Consider the following 16,643-nt stretch of genomic DNA (forward strand, 5'->3'; position numbering starts at 1 on the left):
TATCATCTTGACCTTTTGCAAACAGAAGCGCCACGAGAGGGTGGAGCCAACATTTATAATCTTCATTTATTTTAATACGTCAGACACTTAGACCTGTTGAAGGGGGCCAGACTTAGACCTGTTGAAGGGGGCCAGACACTTAGACCTGTTGAAGGGGGCCAGACACTTAGACCTGTTGAAGGGGGCCAGACACTTAGACCTGTTGAAGGGGGCCAGACACTTAGACCTGTTGAAGGGGGCCAGACACTTAGACCTGTTGAAGGGGGCCAGACACTCAGACCTGTTGAAGGGGGCCAGACACTTAGACCTGTTGAAGGGGGCCAGACACTCAGACCTGTTGAAGGGGGCCAGACACTCAGACCTGTTGAAGGGGGCCAGACACTCAGACCTGTTGAAGGGGGCCAGACACTCAGACCTGTTGAAGGGGGCCAGACACTCAGACCTGTTGAAGGGGGCCAGACACTCAGACCTGTTGAAGGGGGCCACACTCAGACCTGTTGAAGGGGGCCAGACACTCAGACCTGTTGAAGGGGGCCAGACACTCAGACCTGTTGAAGGGGGCCAGACACTTAGACCTGTTGAAGGGGGCCAGACACTTAGACCTGTTGAAGGGGGCCAGACACTCAGACCTGTTGAAGGGGGCCAGACACTTAGACCTGTTGAAGGGGGCCAGACACTCAGACCTGTTGAAGGGGGCCAGACACTTAGACCTGTTGAAGGGGGCCAGACACTTAGACCTGTTGAAGGGGGCCAGACACTTAGACCTGTTGAAGGGGGCCAGACACTTAGACCTGTTGAAGGGGGCCAGACACTTAGACCTGTTGAAGGGGGCCAGACACTCAGACCTGTTGAAGGGGGCCAGACACTTAGACCTGTTGAAGGGGGCCAGACACTCAGACCTGTTGAAGGGGGCCAGACACTCAGACCTGTTGAAGGGGGCCAGACACTCAGACCTGTTGAAGGGGGCCAGACACTCAGACCTGTTGAAGGGGGCCAGACACTTAGACCTGTTGAAGGGGGCCAGACACTTAGACCTGTTGAAGGGGGCCAGACACTTAGACCTGTTGAAGGGGGCCAGACGCTCCTTGATTCCTGATTTCAAAGTCTTATTCCTTAGGACACCCCCCACTTAGGATCAAGCTACACACTTCCAGGTATATTTCTTTCTTCAATATCCAAAGCACATCCATAATCCTTGAAAAGCAAAGACGCCATACGAAATGACTGTAACAGCATTTTATTAAATCATTAGCTCAGTGACTTGACTCAGTTTCTACATATTTTATATTCATAGTTTTCATGCTTTACAGGAAGAGCTCATGCATTAGACCCCCACAGTCTTGCAATATTTTTTTTGGGGGGGGAAATCAATAACAATGCATGAACCCATCAGAACTGTGGAGGCTTACCAAGCACCAGCATATGGACAGGTAGGAACAAAAATACAGCGGACCATATTTGACCATTCATCCATTCACTTAATAAGTAATACTTTCCCTTTTTAAAAAGTGCATATACCGTGGAAACGTAATAGACGGCACCTCCAAAAACCCTGAGGGCCCGAGTCTGGAGCCAGGACTGCTGAGACAGGAACAGGTCTGCACATGCTCGACGGTGAGACGCAGTCGGCGAGGAAATAGAAGCAGAAAGAACACACATTGAAAGTATAGAAAGAAAAGAAGGCATATTAAAAAGTAAATAGGTTAAAGATGCCCTGTGTGTGTTTGAGGCTGGAGGTTTACATCCCGAGGACTTTTACAGCAAATTATGTGAAAGTCTGAACGTTACGCAGAAATACTTTTACAAGTAAAACCCAGCCGTGAATACCAGCCGGATCAGGACATGAAATATTGATCACTTGTTTGGTTTTGAAGTAGAACATCACACATAAAACATCACGTCATCACGAGCAGTAGAGGCAGAATACAGGAATATAAAACTACACAGAAAATATGCTGACATCATCTTTGGTGAGCTTTTACTGGTGGTCATGGCGACGGAACCGCGAGCCGGTTCTGGGTCACTGGAGTCGCTGCATAGGGACCGTCGACATACTCGGACATGCGTGTTGAGGTTCGTTGCATAAGCTTGTTACCCTGATCCTGGGCGCACGTGAGGAGAGACGTGTGAACCAGATATTCATCTCACGTGTGCCATCCAACGAGAGGAAATGACCCCCAACTACAAAGGGTCAAAGGTCGTGAGGAGACGGGTTCAACCACCACGGCCGAACGCCCGTCAACAACAATCACCGCCGTTGTCGAGGAGAATATTTCCAGAATCCTAAAGACTCTTTTAACCGCCGGGAGACAATATTTAGTCGGAAGCTTGAATGACCTCAATTTGTACAATGTGGACTAAAATAAAAAATATGTATTCACCACTTATATCGGTATACACGTATATTAATGTTTCTCTCCAATAGTTCTTAAATTCATACAAAAATAAACATTCTATGTTTTGCTTGTTTAGTTAGAAAAGTATGAGGCCATGTCATTGCTAGCTCTACTCATACGTGGGGCTAATTTGACTTTGAACCATCTTCATGGTGACATCAATAATTATCATTATTATCACTTTAACAGAACGAGCAACATTTAAAAGAGAAATAACACTAATATATATATATCATTATATTAATATATATCTTATCAATATATTGATATAGATACAGCAAACTAAATGGGGAATGGGGGCAATCGAGAAGACGAGCACGCAGAATGAATAAAGCTCTAGCTTTAACAGAACAATTATTTTGGTTGTATTTCTTTGATTGACAGATGTGTCAGCCTATCACAGTCAGTAACTGTGGTCCTCCCCTTTGACCCCATTGTGACCTTGTGGTTACTTACAGTCACTGAAGTCTGTGTGTGCGTATCATATCATAGCAAAGAGAAACCACAGAAGGACATTCACATTGTTTACAACACTGATACTTGAGAACAAACCTTTTTACTGGAGACTTCCTATGAAGTTGGTATAAACACACATGCAAAATAAATGCATCACTGTTTTTTATATAAACAAGACCTATTAAAACTAACGATGCGATTTACAAGTTTCCATTCCCAAAGTCTGTTTTTACATGTTTCCTTTGTATAAAGTTGCATAACTGACTGAATAATAATCTTTTTGAATGTGCTGGCTGAAGGAGCATGAGGCTATACAAATGATATGTTACATCCATGGATGCTGACATCTGGATGTGGTGCCTCGTTCCAGTCAAACAGTCCACGACCACCCAGAGGGGCGTTAGGCCCGGACTCACATGGGGGGTGCAAACTGGTCCTGCTCTATAGGTTTCTTCACCCAGGCGCCCAGTCCGGCTTTGTGGAAGGCTCTGAAGAGCGCCTGCTTGGCGCCGTGGTACTCCGCCGCGGCCTGCTTGGCCTCGTGGTAGCTGCCGGGCGTCGCCGCTCGGATCCGCAGGGAGGAGGTCAGCTAGGGGTCAGGAAGTACACGACAACATGGTCTCAGCTGTGAAGTAAGACTTGCAGTATAACTTGAGTACTACGCATAACAAGTGGATTCTGATGGAACTACGTGATGCCGGGCTGTAGCCTTAAACCTCAGCTCAGCTTTACACCACTGACGGGTTTCCTAATTAATCTTTCATACTGGGAAGAATCATTTGATTGTGATAGGTGTGTGAGATGATCAGTTATTACAGGAGAGCATTTCTTTATGGAGAGAAGACAGAGAACCGCCCTGGAGGCTTTTCTTGAGGTCACTCTTCTCTTTCCTTGACACATCCAATCACCTGCCAGCTATGTTTTTTAAAAGGCCCGCCCCCTTTCCCAAAGAAGGACTGCTTCCCATCAGGCCCGGTCACCACTGCCATGTGTTGTGTAGTAATGCATGTACATGAAGTATCATCCACTCCCATCGGAGAGCAGCACTGGAGGCCGAGTACCTTGCAGTGCAGGCGCATCCAGCGGCCGTACAGCGCGTGCTTGCAGAGCCGGGACGGTCGACCCAGGTCGTCTTTCCCCGTGGTGGCGTTGATCACCTCTAAGCCTTGGTCTCCCACCGTCCAGTTCACACTGAAGTTGGGAGCTTTTCCCGGCTGACGAGCCTCCGCGTTGCTTATCCCTGTCACAGTGGACATTACCAAGAATGGAAGGCCAAATCCATTTCATAAAACACTCAAAAGGTTAGCGGGATGACAATCAGGGAGGACATTTTGATATTGCATTGAGGATCATCACACAGAGTCACCACCGACTCCACTAACAGTGTAATCGGTGAAAATCATCGTTATTCAAAGCGTGTTCCTCACCGCTGAGCAGCGGCCTGTTCAAGCTGAAGGACGGAGGCAGGTCCTCGATCTCGGTAATCCTCTGGTACATGGCTCTGGAGAGGTGGTCCGCGTGGTACAGGCTGCCCAGGATGATGCTGGAGAAGTAGATGGCCTCAGTGAAGTAGCTCATCAGAGAGCCTTGGAAGCCAACCACGTTCCACCTGAAGGGGGACACGTGTGTTCAATCAGGCTGAGAGCATTCAGTTCCTCTTCTTGTCCACCTCAGAGACAAAAGGTGTTCAATAAACCCCGAACATGCAAATCTGCAAACATCCACATGGTTCTCATGAAACCCCCAATCTCATTCCAGCTCAGAAGAGTCCTGAGCCTCCTGGAGATCCATCAAGCAGCCTAATCAAAGCTCCAGTGGCCTGATTGCAGCGCAACATCAAGATAATTCATCCTCTTTAACGATGCACATGGTCATCAGGGTTCCTAAGGGTCTGCTGAACACCTCAAGGGGTCTGGAGGGCTGTGTCTCTATGATGTACGATGACATCACCGACTCACACTGCTCATATTGTGTGTTTTACAACGGCATTTTAAAAAGGTGCACAGAGAAATGTTTAGACACTCATGGATCCAGATAAGCTTGGTGTTCCAGATCTGAGCATCCTTTCACGAACATCATTATGAGTCCACAGTCACAGATAACTCGGGTGTGTCCGTGTTAACAAATGTCCTTTAAATGGAATTAGTACATATGAAACGGAGGCTTCTACTGCATGCCCACAAAACACAGGTGATCTACGCTCAACGCTGTGCCTGAACGCACCGTGTGGCGGCAGCTCTCACTTCTTCATCGTGTGATGCATCACTCTCTCACATTGCTTGTGTTGCTTGTGACGGTCCATCCCAGTGTGTGTGCGAACAGGAAGTGAAACAACACACACACCTGGCTATCTTGTCACTGCAGGACATGGTGAGCAGCCTCTCGCCCTGAAGAACCCCGTCCCACGTCTGGATGGTGTTGGTGGAGCGCACTGGGATGGTGCCTTCGCCAGACTCGATCTTAGTGCGCAGCTGCCCGCGGGCCTTTCTGTTGGGGTGTCGATCCCCCTGGTCTGAGACGGGAAGCAAGAGCATGACAGACCCTTCAGGACCTCATGGTAATACACACTCATGCAAAGATAAACACTTTCACATGTTATTTAAGTCTTACATCTTCAGGCCATATGATATCGGGACCATTCCCAAGGCCATATGGCACATAGTGAGAACATGACAAAAGGTCCTATGTCGCCCAGTTCTACACATGTGCTCTCCAAGGGTCCCATGCTGGGTACCCTTTGGCATCCCTTAGGCAACAATAGTATTGGGTTAGGTCTAGGTAAAGGTCATGGCGTGGTTCCCCAGATCCAAATAGAACGTTATGGGAACCTCATAAGACTCATTGATACCAAACAAGTTCCTCCTTCAGCCGCTCACCCTCCATTGCAGCTTCATGAGGAGAGAAGATGCGGGCGTCTCCACAGGGGGAGGTGCTGATGTACAGGTGGAACTGGACGTTCTCCTTCAGCCTGAAGCCGTGTCTGTTGTCACACCTGGTGAAGACGGATGTCTGCTGCTCCTCCTCGTGGTTACTGGAGACACACATGTGCAATCAAGGGACTCAATGAACGACTCAATCAGTGTCGGTCGATGTTAGATAAGCAGGGGAAAAGAACTCTTTACTAAATAGTAGAAATAGCAAACCCATGTCCACAAGCCACAGGCTTCACACACCAGCCCTCACCTGAGGAAGTGATCCAGCTGGGAGTACAGGTACCTGATGAGCGAGCGGCGAGCCACGATCTCAGCATGGCAGTCATTGAGGGCCAAACCTCGATCGCTCATGTATTCACCATTGATGCACTTGGTTCCCGTGGACACGCAGATGACCTGGGCCTCCTTCACGTCTGCACCTGTACAAGAAGGTACGAGGATAGAAGTCTACAGCGGGGCGTGGATGTGGCGTCATCAAGTTAACCTGTTTTACCAACCTCAACCAGGCTAACGTTATATCATCTTCTAAAAGTCAGGGGATTCCAGGGCTCTGATGGTCTACAATGGGGATTCTCCCGGTGCTCTAGAGATATATAAGGTGGTGGAGGTGGACACAGAGCTGTAATAAGTCAATCTGTCCCAGTGGCCAACAGCGGTACTGCACTAATAACATCCCCAGTGGCTCAAAGAGCATTCCCTGTAGCACTCCATTATAAAATAGACATCTGTAAAGTCATGTTACTCTGAACTTAATGCTGAGTGGACAGAAGCTCATCTGGATGCAAAAGATCCTTTAAAAAAGAACCTCTTCATTTGTGTGAGAGGAAGAAAAAAGGTTCAGACTGGAGAAACTGGTGTTGGCTACGATGCGTTCCATAAAACACAAAGAGGCATCACAGAAAGAGAGTTGAGCTTCTCTCCATCACTCGACTCAGTGTAATGCTGAGCTGCTCCATCCCCTTCAAACACACAGCGATTACACCGACGAAAGAAAAGTCACCTGTTGTCATGACGACACCTGCCAATACTTTCCGTCTGGATTGTGGAGACGTGAAGTTGTCCGTCAGCTCGCTGAACTTGTCGACGACCAGGCGCGACACGGCGTCGGCCAGGACCTGAGAGGGCAACCCCCGAAAAACAATCGAGATGGCAGGAAGTAAAGTCCGTCATCACATTTGATGTGTTACGAATATGAGAACACGACAATGTGATCAAAATAATAATTATCTATATAATAATAAATATACTACTAATAACAATATAATATATATATAGTAATAATAATATAATGTATATAATAATAATATTAATAATAATATGTTATATATATATATAATAATAATATATTATACATATATTAATAATAATATAGTATATATATAATAATATTAATAATAATATAATTAATAATAATATAGCTATATAAATTCAAAATATTATTATTATTATCTGCACTGAGACTAGTATTGAATGCTTACATTAGGTGCAGTGGTGTGAATGACTGAGCAGCTTAAACAGGAAGTGCTCTGGAGGTAAAGCAGACCACTTGGAAGGCTGAGATGAACAGCACTCAGAGGGGGGAGGCCATTAAGAGAGCAGCTTTGGTATCAGTGTGCAGGGATTACAGGGATTAGTTCTCGTGTAAATAGATTCCTGGTTATTGAACGTGTCTCTCCTCGATCACTTTGTCAGGTTGGCCGTGAGCGCTGACAACGGAGACGCAGATCCAACCAGCATGCGACCAAACAGGCCGATGCCGGTTTACAAAGATTCCTCATAGGTGACTATTGTCCTGCCTTTCTCTTCCACTTTGTGTGACAGCTGTTGCTTTTGTTCAGTGATGTTAAAGGTCGATCAGGAAATGGGTTTGTGCCCAAATCAAAACAATGAATGTAATCATTATTATTTTATATATATATATATATATCTATCTTATGGAGAAGCCATGCTCACCTGCGGCAGGTGAAGCTGCAGTCCTTCTCTGGGAATGGGCTGCCTCGATGGAGCCTGATCCAGCTGCATGTTAAACAGAGCAGACAGCGCCGCCTGGGCCGCCCGGGCCTTGGCCAGCTTCTTGTTCCTCCCAGAACCCTGGAAGCTCTGAGCGTCGGCCGACACCGACATCACAAAGTTCTTGGCGTGGCTCTCCCCGCTCTCCGACACAAAGTCGTACTTGAGGCCCGGCCGTAACTCGTTGAGGATCATGACCGGATTCTTGCCGCTTGTCGGGGACATGAAGGTGGAGGGGACCGGAGGTAAGGGGGCCTGGACCAGGTTTGGGAGAGGGGAGGGTAGCAACGGGTACTCTATTCCCAGTGAGCTGAAGGAACCGTTACTGTTGGCCGCAAGGTAAAACGGGTCGTCCGCAGGAGCGGACGTCTCAAAGGCGTTAAAGAGCATGTCTGGAAAGTCCGCCTGGTCCGAGGTGAAGTCCGTGTGAACGGACAGAGTCCGGCCCATGGCCATGTGGGCTTCAGACGCATTGGGAAACTGGACGAAGGAGCGCAGGGCCTTCTCCGCTGCGTTCAGCTTCGCCTTCTTCTTGGTAGGACCAGAACCCTCAAAGAGCTGCCCGTTGACCTCCACCGTCATCACAAAGACGGGTGCGTGCACGGGCCCGGTCTGAGAGAGCAGCTTGTACTGCAGCCCCGGCTTGATCTCATTCAGCTGCATCAGGGCGTTCTTAGGCAGAATGGGCCCGGGGACCTTCTTACGCTTCTTGGGCCTGTACTTGGAATGCGCATGCCCGTTATTCCCCTCCTCTAAGGGACGCTTCCTCCCACCCCCAGCACTCCCATAGGGGAGTTGAGCGGCCTCGGCTGCAACCCCCTCTTTGGAGAAGAGGTTGTCCGAGTTCCGATTTTCCTTAACATCTGTGCTGCGTGAACCTGCGGTGCCCAGAAAGAGTAACTTACAACGCCTTCGTTGCAGGATCTTGTAAATGTAAAATTTAGAGATTCCTTTACGTCTCTTTGCAACTGAACAAGTGATGTGTGTTCCTTAATCAATACCTAAGTGTATTTCAAACATTCATTACTTCACGAAACACACAATTAGGACTAGTCTACAACTCATGGGGAACATTTTGATTAAACTAGGTTTGAGCAATGAAAATTGAACATAATAATCTGAATCAAGCAAAACATACATTTAAACTATGTTGCAGTAGTCAAATGGATCAAATGTATTTTTAAGCGTCTGTGTTTTTGGGAACACATATCACCGGGCCCCGTTAGCAAAGCTGATGGAACTTAATGTAAATTTCCATTTATAACATCCTCCGGCAAAAGCTGGATAGGTTACTCCTTTGGGTGCTCAGGACAGAAAACAAGCCCATCAATTGCAGGTTTAGAGCGGTTGTGGGGAAAGATGAGGGTGCAAAAAAGGTGTCAACTTCTACTGAGCCTGAAGAAAAATACCAGAGAAAGGACATCAACTTGTAGCATTTGATTGATTAAATACGTCCACTTCAGGCAGCAGCTTGCATTAATATACATTTAGATATAAAGACAAAATAGTACCTTGTGTTTATCATCAAGCACAGTTCAGGGAGTGTTTATAGCATGTACAACCTGCTGTAAGGGCCAACTACAGGGATGGGTTTCAATAACCGGATACATTTTGGATCTGGTTTTAAGAGCCAACAACCCCTTATTGAATCTTACATTCAGACTCTTTGAGTCTCCTTTAACTCTTTCTGACAACAAAAATAAATAAATGGTAACGTGTAAACACCCGGACTAAACATGTCCGATTGCCTGTGAAATGCAATATTTATTTAAGAGCTTTTATCATTTCTGATCATCCAGCACTGGGTCTGCTGGTGGAACAATGAGTGAGGACGGGGTTGATGAAATATGTGAAATATAACGCCTTAGAATTAGTTTAGTGTTTCAATTAAAAACATGGTCCACAAACCTAACCATTGATAAGGGATTAAAGAATAATGTACAAGTGCAAAAGAACCCCATCCCTATCCATTGTCTCCATAAGTCACGTTTCGCTTTATATATTTCATAACAATGTCGTCCACTTCCTCCTGATTTGAAGTGTAAAGAACAGCTGCGCTCGCAGCCAGTGGGCTGGAGGCAAAGTCCATAACAAGCAAGCTGAACTCAAACATGAGGAACACAATAGGCGATGGAGCCCGAGCAACAAGAGGGGAGCATGATTATGGGTCTGCAGGGGAAGGTATGCTTATTGTTCCTCCACTCAGCCACAGCAACACCAGAGCGGAGCAGAATGTCTCCTCATTAGGTTGAGAATCGGTGGGCCGACTTGGTCTGCCTATTGGTCCAGGTGTGTCTCGCCATGTCCAGTTGCAATGCCGGTACAACATGTGATACATGTGATTTCCTTTCTGACTGTCTGTTTACAGTCTGAACAAACAGTCCTTGAATAACCTTGAAGACTTTCCCTCATCTCCCTACACTGGGATAGGATTACTGCAGCGCCAACACAACACAGACGAGTTTAAAGAGTCCGTTCTGGACCAAACGCAACGATACAGCTATCGGGTTCAGGTCTTCAAGCACAGACTCCTTTCAGCACGCTCTGACAAACAGCCACATCCGCTTGATGCTCCATCGTATCGGGATGTTGGGCGAGGTCAAATAAACTGAACTGAATCATCTGCGTACATACGTAGCCAACTCATCAAACCACGCATCCTCTCCCCGTGGATCAGCGGTCAGAAGCAACGACCGGCACACGACTGGTGTCGGATGAGAGTAAAGATTTGTGGTAACTTGTTGTGCTTGCTGCATTTTTACGTCCCCTGGAATCTTGACGTTTCCATCTTTTCCATAAGCTCCATCCAGCTTATCATAGACCTACGTTTCAAACCCAGAGGTGTCTCTCAGAGGGCTTTAGGGAGCTTTTTGTTAAGAGCGAGGGGACAAGCTTACACAGAAATCTCACAGTAGATACACCCGGACCCCGGGATTAAGCTCTGATCCGCCTCCTGAGCCGGCCAAAGGGAATCGGGGGGTACATTCTCAAGGACAGTCCGACAGTAATACAATGCAATGAGATATTTAGGCTCAGGATTGTGTATTTCCTAAACCTATACGTATGCATGCCTCACACAAGAATAGAAGATGAAAAGGTTTTCGTCAATGCTTTTGGTTCAGATATGAAATGTATGTCTTGGTTAGGCTTGAAAGGGTTAAATGGACTCACTCATGGTTTGGACTTGGCCCCCCTCGGCGGTGAGCGGCCTCTGTTGGTGTCCAGGTATCCGATCTCCCACTCGGCCTGGAGGAAACACAGAATGAATCTCACCTCATTACCACACAGAGTAGAAACCTTTGTTACATTAAATAACAGAGCCCAGAAATACAGTTCATGTTTAGGAAATACTAAGAACGGAATTATACGCCGATAAGACCTCCTCCATAAAAACAATGTGACCCAGGGGACCGCTATCGTGGTCCAAGTAAAACCAAGTCAACATTGACTTATTTCTCCATGCTTTTCAATACGTATTTCATACATAAGTTACAGACACATTGTACGTAATGAACGTGTCAGTTGCACTCCTTCATTCATAAGCAGTCTCTTAGTAATGCAGAGATCACTCCGTCAGCTGATTGGGGGCGTGTACGATGAATGAACCAATCGGAGGCGGAGCAGTTCTGTAAGCCAATCAAATCGTGGCTCTCTTCTTCTACACCACCACCAGGGTCTGGACTCCAGGGGGGTTCTGAGGGATCAGGATGGATGTCATGTGACTACTGATACCAGCAACCTTGTCGCAGTTTAACAGCGGTTTGTATGAAATCTATTAGCCTCCACACAAACAAATGAATCATCTTAAATTATTAGGGAAGATGTGCTAATTTCATTGAGGGGCTTAATTAAAAGAGTACTCGACTGAAACAGCGTTAAACTCCTGTAACATTGTCTGACTCATGGTTTAACAAAAAACAAAGAAAGATCAGCAGTCAATGCTGGTTTTTAATATTCTGCTTCATGGTAAGAACCTGGAACATTTCCCATGATTCACCTTGGTTGTTGTATCTGTCATCAGCAATATTTCTATAGTTTGTGAATGTACCCACTTTCTTTTGATTTATTTCAGTGTTTCTCTTCTACAGCATCAGCACCAGGAGCAGCATTGTGAAACAGGTTCACAATATATATTCATCTACAAGTGAGAAGACCTCAATTAGAGCCAATGAAATGGCAATCCAGCTTTCCTCTGGGAGGACAGAGCGAAGCTGACAGGAAAGCTCCATACTTCATACACTGTAATCAGATATGGCCTCCTGCTGTGTGGCTGCACATCAGACAATGTTATCAGGCTGCTCCGGCTCCATTGAGTGGGACGAGAACAGGAACAGGGCTCAGGTTGCCTTTCTCAAGATAATGGAAGAAGCAAATGGACTCAGAGGAAGTGAAGTTATCAGCACAGAACCTTTTGAGTTTTGTATTGATGCTCATTCACAACCCTTGTTTACCTCATACGGACACATACAGGGTGTTTGATACAGAGTCGTACTCCTCTGATCCGGTTTCAAAGGTTTAGAATCAGCTGTGACAACGAACTGAATACAAACAGAACAATTCAGACACCAATAGTTTGGGCCTTAAAGGAAGAAGAATGACATGATTCCAATGTCTATGTATTGGTTGTCCCCACAAGGGTGCATGACAGGGAGGATACTGTTGAATTACTTTCATTATTGGACTAAAGAAGAGGGTTGAACTGTGATTAGATGAGCTGATGTCCAACAGTGCTAACCCGAGACTAACCTTCTAGTTCTGTTGGGAAGTCTTGAGAACAGCACGTCGACGGGTAATTACAGCTTGTTGGAGACACTGAAACAGGAAGCTGTTCCTGTTATTGACACTGACCCCTAACCTTCTGAAACAGGAAGCTGTTCCTGTTATTGACCCTGAACCCTGACCCCTAACCTACTGAAACAGGAAGCTGTTCCTGTTATTGACCCTGAACCCTGACCCCTAACCTTCTGAACCAGGAAGCTGTTCCTGTTATTGACCCCTGACCCCTAACCTTCTGAAACAGGAAGCTGTTCCTGTTATTGACCCTGACCCCTAACCTTCTGAAACAGGAAGCTGTTCCTCTTATTGACCCTGACCCCTGACCCCTAACCTTCTGAACCAGGAAGCTGTTCCTGTTATTGACCCTGACCCCTAACCTTCTGAAACAGGAAGCTGTTCCTGTTATTGACCCCTGACCCCTAACCTTCTGAAACAGGAAGCTGTTCCTGTTATTGACCCTGACCCCTAACCTTCTGAAACAGGAAGCTGTTCCTGTTATTGACCCTGACCCCTGACCCCTAACCTTCTGAACCAGGAAGCTGTTCCTGTTATTGACCCTGACCCCTAACCTTCTGAAACAGGAAGCTGTTCCTGTTATTGACCCTGACCCCTAACCTTCTGAAACAGGAAGCTGTTCCTGTTATTGACCCCTGACCCCTAACCTTCTGAAACAGGAAGCTGTTCCTGTTATTGACCCTGACCCCTAACCTTCTGAACCAGGAAGCTGTTCCTGTTATTGACCCTGACCCCTAACCTTCTGAAACAGGAAGCTGTTCCTGTTATTGACACTGACCCCTAACCTTCTGAAACAGGAAGCTGTTCCTGTTATTGACCCTGACCCCTAACCTTCTGAACCAGGAAGCTGTTCCTGTTATTGACACTGACCCCTAACCTTCTGAACCAGGAAGCTGTTCCTGTTATTGACACTGACCCCTAACCTTCTGAACCAGGAAGCTGTTCCTGTTATTGACACTGACCCCTAACCTTCTGAAACAGGAAGCTGTTCCTGTTATTGACACTGACCCCTAACCTTCTGAACCAGGAAGCTGTTCCTGTTATTGACACTGACCCCTAACCTTCTGAAACAGGAAGCTGTTCCTGTTATTGACCCTGACCCCTAACCTTCTGAAACAGGAAGTTGTTCCTGTTATTGACCCTGACCCCTAACCCTCTGAAACAGGAAGCTGTTCCTGTTATTGACCCTGACCCCTAACCTTCTGAAACAGGAAGCTGTTCCTGTTATTGACCCCTGACCCCTAACCTTCTGAAACAGGAAGCTGTTCCTGTTATTGACCCTGACCCCTGACCTTCTGAAACAGGAAGCTGTTCCTGTTATTGACCCTGACCCCTAACCTTCTGAAACAGGAAGCTGTTCCTGTTATTGACCCCTGACCCCTAACCTTCTGAAACAGGAAGCTGTTCCTGTTATTGACACTGACCCCTAACCTTCTGAACCAGGAAGCTGTTCCTGTTATTGACACTGACCCCTAACCTTCTGAAACAGGAAGTTGTTCCTGTTATTGACCCTGACCCCTGACCTTCTGAAACAGGAAGCTGTTCCTGTTATTGACCCCTGACCCCTAACCTTCTGAAACAGGAAGCTGTTCCTGTTATTGACCCTGACCCCTAACCTTCTGAACCAGGAAGCTGTTCCTGTTATTGACACTGACCCCTAACCTTCTGAAACAGGAAGTTGTTCCTGTTATTGACCCTGACCCCTAACCCTCTGAAACAGGAAGCTGTTCCTGTTATTGACCCTGACCCCTAACCTTCTGAAACAGGAAGCTGTTCCTGTTATTGACCCCTGACCCCTAACCTTCTGAAACAGGAAGCTGTTCCTGTTATTGACACTGACCCCTAACCTTCTGAAACAGGAAGCTGTTCCTGTTATTGACCCTGACCCCTAACCTTCTGAAACAGGAAGCTGTTCCTGTTATTGACCCTGACCCCTAACCTTCTGAACCAGGAAGCTGTTCCTGTTATTGACCCTGACCCCTGACCTTCTGAAACAGGAAGCTGTTCCTGTTATTGACCCTGACCCCTAACCTTCTGAAACAGGAAGCTGTTCCTCTTATTGACCCTGACCCCTGACCCCTGACCTTCTGAACCAGGAAGCTGTTCCTGTTATTGACCCCTGACCCCTAACCTTCTGAAACAGGAAGCTGTTCCTGTTATTGACCCTGACCCCTAACCTTCTGAAACAGGAAGCTGTTCCTGTTATTGACCCTGACCCCTAACCTTCTGAAACAGGAAGCTGTTCCTGTTATTGACCCTGACCCCTAACCTTCTGAAACAGGAAGCTGTTCCTGTTATTGACCCTGACCCCTGACCTTCTGAAACAGGAAGCTGTTCCTGTTATTGACCCTGACCCCTGACCCCTAACCTTCTGAACCAGGAAGCTGTTCCTGTTATTGGACTGTGAGCGAATCGGACTGTGAGCAGGAGCAGGAAGACCTGAACCCCAGAAATACGGTGCTATAGGTATCTGTTCAGAGATGGTCCTCCTGGTCTTATGACTGCACTCAAACCAGCTTTGGAGGAACATAACCTTTTAATGGCACTGTGTATGGAACGTTATGTGTTGAGCAGTGATACAAAGCGCCGTCAACCAATTGGAACGACGATGAGATGGTGGAGGATAAACAGCCGGCGGCGTGTATTAAAGGAATCCGTGTTCTCCCATCCACGACGCACGGAGAATACGTTTATCAGACAAGCGGGACGAAATAAATGAAACTGTATCCACGCCGCCTCAGATCATGCATCACAGCACACTAACCAGCCCAGAGACAAGGCTGAGGCTAAAGGTTGGGAACAGGCTTGATATAGAATAAATAAATCATTCACCCGGTCACGTTACTTCAAGTGAAAACCAAGCGAGGGGCAAACGTAGATGTGGTGGAAACACGTGCATTTATCTTCCTTTAAGGTTGAGACAAAAACAATTCATTCATACACTTTAACATTCGTTTAAAAGTGAAGCTTAAACCTGCATTCTGTCTCATGGCCTGCAGGGGGCGACTCCTCTGGTTGCTAAAAAACTAAACTACTCCTCACTAAATGATGACTTAAAAAAATTAAATTGACCATTTTTGATTATGGGCATCGCAGCAATTTTGAATTGGAGAATTTGCAAATTCGGCACTCTGCCACATTAATAATTCTGGTTATATACGTACTGACGTTAACCGATATCTAATGTTACCTGTACGTCACTAATCACAGCCCAGTGCACCTCTCTCGATCCGTTAAACCATTCATTCAGTTTATCATTGTCAGCATAGCATTACATCAGCATTGTTCAATCATAATTGTACCAATAAATAAATATAACAAGTTAGCAAAGATCAAATAAAACAAACTATGTTATGGCTCCAACAATATATTATATTAGAAGTGGATTTTCATGATTCACCTACATAAGACGAAAACTAAAAAGAAATCAATGTGAAACGTGGTCTTTGGTAAATGATCCACTGTTAAGGGGGGGGGGGCGTATCGGGAGGCCGGGGACAGGTGATGAGTTGGGACAGAAGGGACACCTGGAGGGACAGTCACATCTCGTTAAAGACACTGGGGAGAGCCAGCCTTCAATAATCAAATATCAGGTGGGTATTGCACCAAAAGACTAAATGTAATTCAACTCAATAAAACAAAATGAAGACGTGTCAGTGAGACCACGCGTGACCTTTTCAGCGTGGCGGGCTGCTCCTCTCTGGAGGGTTCTCACCTCCTCATCTGCCTAATGTCACTGTGCAAACCCATCGCATCCAATCACACGAGGACGTGAACGAATATGACGGGAGGTGTAAAGCCTCATATTGTCTCCATGCACCACGACATCAGTGGGAGAAAACAATCTAGTAGAGGAGGCCGGGGTTTGTTTTTTACAGACCAAAAGAAAGACAAAGCTGTCGGTAATCAAGAGACGAGAGGGCTGTACCGACTGGCTCTAAGCCTCGTCATGAAGTCGAATGATTAGTATATCATTATCAATAACTTCCCAAGGACACATTCACGGGTAATCTTCATGACGGCTTTAATTTGCTGCGCGGCCCCAGTCGGTAGCTGG

At 46.5% G+C, this 16,643-nt stretch overlaps 1 protein-coding gene across 3 annotated transcripts in view; it reads right to left on the reverse strand.

The window, feature by feature from the left end:
- Positions 1 to 1,221: 1,221 nt before the first annotated feature.
- The window catches only part of LOC117745957 (double-stranded RNA-specific editase 1-like), a 47,839-nt gene continuing 32,417 nt past the window's right edge, over positions 1,222 to 16,643 (reverse strand). For all 3 annotated transcript variants that reach the window (XM_034554603.1, XM_034554614.1, XM_034554625.1), the window contains 9 exons: positions 10,967 to 11,041; positions 7,739 to 8,673; positions 6,786 to 6,900; positions 6,036 to 6,204; positions 5,729 to 5,883; positions 5,196 to 5,364; positions 4,280 to 4,461; positions 3,914 to 4,092; positions 1,222 to 3,441 (listed from right to left, as the gene is read on the reverse strand). In XM_034554603.1, the coding sequence (XP_034410494.1) occupies positions 3,265 to 3,441; positions 3,914 to 4,092; positions 4,280 to 4,461; positions 5,196 to 5,364; positions 5,729 to 5,883; positions 6,036 to 6,204; positions 6,786 to 6,900; positions 7,739 to 8,673; positions 10,967 to 10,970 (2,085 nt within the window). In that variant the 5' untranslated portion in view covers positions 10,971 to 11,041 and the 3' untranslated portion in view covers positions 1,222 to 3,264. The remainder of the gene's footprint in view (positions 3,442 to 3,913; positions 4,093 to 4,279; positions 4,462 to 5,195; positions 5,365 to 5,728; positions 5,884 to 6,035; positions 6,205 to 6,785; positions 6,901 to 7,738; positions 8,674 to 10,966; positions 11,042 to 16,643) is intronic.

The sequence above is a fragment of the Cyclopterus lumpus genome, chromosome 2, assembly GCF_009769545.1.
Source record: "Cyclopterus lumpus isolate fCycLum1 chromosome 2, fCycLum1.pri, whole genome shotgun sequence".
Taxonomy (NCBI): domain Eukaryota; kingdom Metazoa; phylum Chordata; class Actinopteri; order Perciformes; family Cyclopteridae; genus Cyclopterus; species Cyclopterus lumpus.